General features: G+C 27.2%; 1 protein-coding gene across 1 annotated transcript; it reads right to left on the reverse strand.

Moving 5' to 3' along the window:
* Positions 1-1,756: 1,756 nt before the first annotated feature.
* On the reverse strand, positions 1,757-4,052 carry LOC105450292. The gene is made up of 5 exons (XM_011690077.1): positions 3,846-4,052; positions 3,397-3,749; positions 3,139-3,272; positions 2,729-3,054; positions 1,757-1,769 (listed from the first exon to the last, which is right to left on the reverse strand). The coding sequence occupies exons 2-5, from the start codon at positions 3,596-3,598 to the stop codon at positions 1,757-1,759; spliced, it is 675 nt and encodes a 224-aa protein (XP_011688379.1). The 5' UTR covers positions 3,599-3,749; positions 3,846-4,052.
* Positions 4,053-4,075: the final 23 nt, after the last annotated feature.

Genomic DNA, 4,075 nt, shown 5'->3' on the forward strand with positions numbered 1-4,075 from the left:
TATTTCATATGCATAAAAATGATTATTCAGTTGTATTACTTTTAGCTGCTTATATATAAACATTATCTCATCTAAATTGTTTTTTAATATATATTTAATTTGAGCAAACTTACAATTACTATTATCAACAAAAATAACCATGTTTGATTTATAAAATGTTCCGTTTACTTTAACCCAAGAAACACATTTATAATTATCAAAAGAAATAGAGGGCAAAATACTTTTAAAATCTGCGTAAAGCTCAATGTTTATCAAGCTTTCGTACAATATTACACCCCATTCTAAACGTTTCTCAAATCCTTTTTGTGAAATAAATCGATAATTCAATTGTAATTGATGTTTTATAGCTAATGTATATGCGGGGTTTCTTCTTGACGAAACAGCTTTTGCAATTTCTTTGAGTTCTTTATATTTTGCTTCGAATCGTATAGATGACATTTGTTTAAGAGGTCCTGCCTGTTCCATAATACGTGGATAATGAAGCAAAAGATGATGCTTCGGTTTCAACGTATCGTTAAATAAATTGATATACAATTTATGATGTTTACTAATTAGTTTTGTCAACAAAGTAATGTTGTCATTGTTTATTTCTTGTGTCATTATGATAGATATCATGTTTCGAAGAACTATGTATAATTCCCAAGTTTTATTTTTTTTTGGAACAAGATCACCAATTATTAAACCCAAGTATTGTACAAAACAAATCATTTCGGATGCTGAATAAATAATATGCTTTTTATTAATAGAATTTACATTAATTAACGGCGGTATGTTTGTTGAATAATTAGTTCCATAATCAAAAAAGCGAATTCTATTATTTAATGTTTCAAGCGAAAATAATTTATCTTTAGTTATTAACTTATTTAAAAGTTGACCTAAATCATAGCGGCAAACTCCTTCAAATAAGTCATGCATTACATCGACTGTAAGATTCTTTGTAATATGAAAATTTGTTATTAAATGGAAAACACATTCTTCTAAAATACCGTATTTTTGTTCAATGACGTCTGCTGTATAATTTTCAACAGTCCGAAGTAATTCAGCATCCTCAATAATTTGTTTTTCACGAGTTTTTGTATTTACATGACAAATTCTACAGGAATAATTAGAATTAAAACTTGTATTTAATCCAAATATGGCATGAAGTCCTAAATTGTCCCCAAGAATATGCAGTAATGCAAATTTTACCTTTTTTACCGATTTTTTTATATTTATGATTATACCATCAGTCTGTAGTTTATTAATCTGATTAATGAGTTCTGAAAAAATCCGTTTATTTCCGACTTGATTATAATCCACTACATTATGTAATTGTAACAAAAATATATTTTCAAGAATACTTGCGTTCTTCTCATCAATACCACCAATAGTACAATATACTGCACCAAGTTTATGTAAACCTCGATGAGTACCTAATGGATTATTTATTTCAAAATCATCGAAATAAATAATCAAGGGTAATACGTCACTATCATATTGTTGTTCAATAGATTGCCAGACTTTGCTTTGCACTACGTTTGTAACTATTTTATTCTGTTTAAGTCTTTGAATATTAGATGTTATTTTGACATATACATCTGGCAACTCTAGAAATGTTTTAAGTATTTTTTCAAGTGGTACAATATATATCTTTTGATTTGTTAGAACGATTTCTCTACCAGTTTTTGTAAGTTTAGAATCAATGGACGCGTTAATACATATTTCTTGGGGTTCTATTAAAGTATTCAATGTTTTAAAATAAAGCATTGTTTGATATTCAGAGGTATGATCTGCAAATGCGTTATTAAATATATTGAACATAGAACACAAATCTAGCTGAGGATTGGACTCAATAGACTTGTACTTTTCCTGTAGAATTTGTACACAATCAAATAAAGATTTCATTAACTCAATCATTTCCTGACAAAATGCACGAGGTATTGATGGCCGAGAATATAAGTTAGCTACAAATAATGCTGAAGTCTTTGAGACTTTTTCTGCAAATTTTTCAACTGTAATATCGATATCAGTATTATTATTCTTAATGGCACAAGAAATTGGCAAAACTTTAACTGAGTCTGCATATAAATTTGACTCCTTAATTTCCTCAATAACATCATTTTCGATGTCAACAATATCTTTGTTAATATCTTGTATATTACGAGTTTTACTAAATTTATCGTTTTTTTCCAACTTTGTAATATTACTATTTGAGTGAGAACTAGATAAATGTTTAAGAAAATTATACATATCAGTAAATGTACGAGGACATAATTTTTGTCGACATCGAAAAGAGGAATGTACTTTTATACTATGTTTCAGTTTACAATGAATTTTTAAATTTATAATAGAATTATACGACTCAATGCAAAACGGACAAAAATACATTTTTTTTGGATTAAAGTTAACGTTTACAGATATAAATATATATATATAAAACTAATACATGCAACATATATATACGACGCACGCACTCACGTACGTAATCACAGTTATATCATCTGTAGTATTCAGTATCAAAAATCACAGTTATATTATCTGTAGTAATCAGTATCAAAAAAATAGTTTAAAATTTTTATATTAAAAATGAAAATTATATTGTGAAATACATTAAATTATGATAATAATTATTATATAACCAAATCAAATTACGTATATAAAATGTTACTTATTAATTCTTTAGTCACTGCTGCAAGTTATATATTATAGATTCTTTTTTGGCTTATTTAATAAACTTTAAGAAATATTTTTTAACGCACTTATTATTTCTATAATATATGACAGATTTTTATCAGTTTTTGTAATAAAATGATATAACTCACGCTGAATCAATAGCCATATATGGTCACTTGCCACAGGATATGCAACATTTAACACATGGAAGATCTTGAAGCAAGTATCGATTGCTTCAAACGGTGATGATACCTTGTACAGAGTTTTATCTACTGATATAAACAATGATGATATTTCAGTTAAAGTAGGTCCCACAATAATTATATACGGCTGAATCGTCAAATTCATTTGATACATAGTATCAATTCGTTTCTGAATAACATTACTTATGTCTCCAGCAATCTAAAATTATGATTTTATATTATGATTATATTATTTTAAAATGCGAACTTATTATTTTAGATAAAATAAAAATTTAAATCATACTTTGACATGGATAACGAGACTTTCTTCAGATTCGATCATTGAAGGTTTCCAATGACCTTTTTTTGTTCGAACCCGTCCTTTTGGAGGAATCATGTACGATAATGCACATAACTGCGCAATAGCTTTCGATTCTGCTGTTACAAATACAATAAATAAAGTATAATTTTCATAATTAAATAAATAATAAATAAAAAGAGGTCTTCATTGTATAAATATATGTATATAAAATATGTTTTGTTTTATGAAATAATATTTTACCATCGTTATGATCACTTTCTAATATTTGTATTAGTTCTTGTACTCGCAGAATTTTTTTCTTGTCAAGAGGACAAACTTTTTGCACGTTTTTAAAAAACGTAGGCCATTGATTAATAGCATCCTCTATCGCGTCTAGTTCTAAGAATTTGAAATCCTGGACTATATTAATGACCATCCCATTGGATGTTTTAAAATTGGCCATTTTGCAAATATGTCGGAAACGGTATTGCTATTTTTTTGAATGTCATTTAAACGAAAAGAAATTGTAGCTTTCCAATTACTTTCAACTAACTCCCATGGTTCTTGGTTAGTTTCTAACCATTTCAAACTTTCTTGCAATATTTCATCCGTAACTAAAATAGAATTGTATGATATGCAAAATAATATGATATATACACTATAATAAAAAATAAAATGTATAATATAATTAAAAATATATAAATTTTTACCTTCATTAGAGATTTCATTTTCGTGATCAGTAGAACTAGTTCCAGAATATTGTATACGTTTATTTTGTTGTAACTTATTTCGGTATTTATCTACGAGTTTGCCTCGTACAGATGTCGATTTTTTATTTTGAGATTCCTTTTTAGATATCGGTGGTTTATAGTACAAGTTTATATCCTCCGATGGAAATATTTCTACTATACCTCGAGCAAGATCGAGGAGATCGGAAGAG

This window comes from Wasmannia auropunctata, unplaced genomic scaffold, assembly GCF_000956235.1.
Source record: "Wasmannia auropunctata unplaced genomic scaffold, wasmannia.A_1.0 LD336064.1, whole genome shotgun sequence".
NCBI lineage: Eukaryota > Metazoa > Arthropoda > Insecta > Hymenoptera > Formicidae > Wasmannia > Wasmannia auropunctata.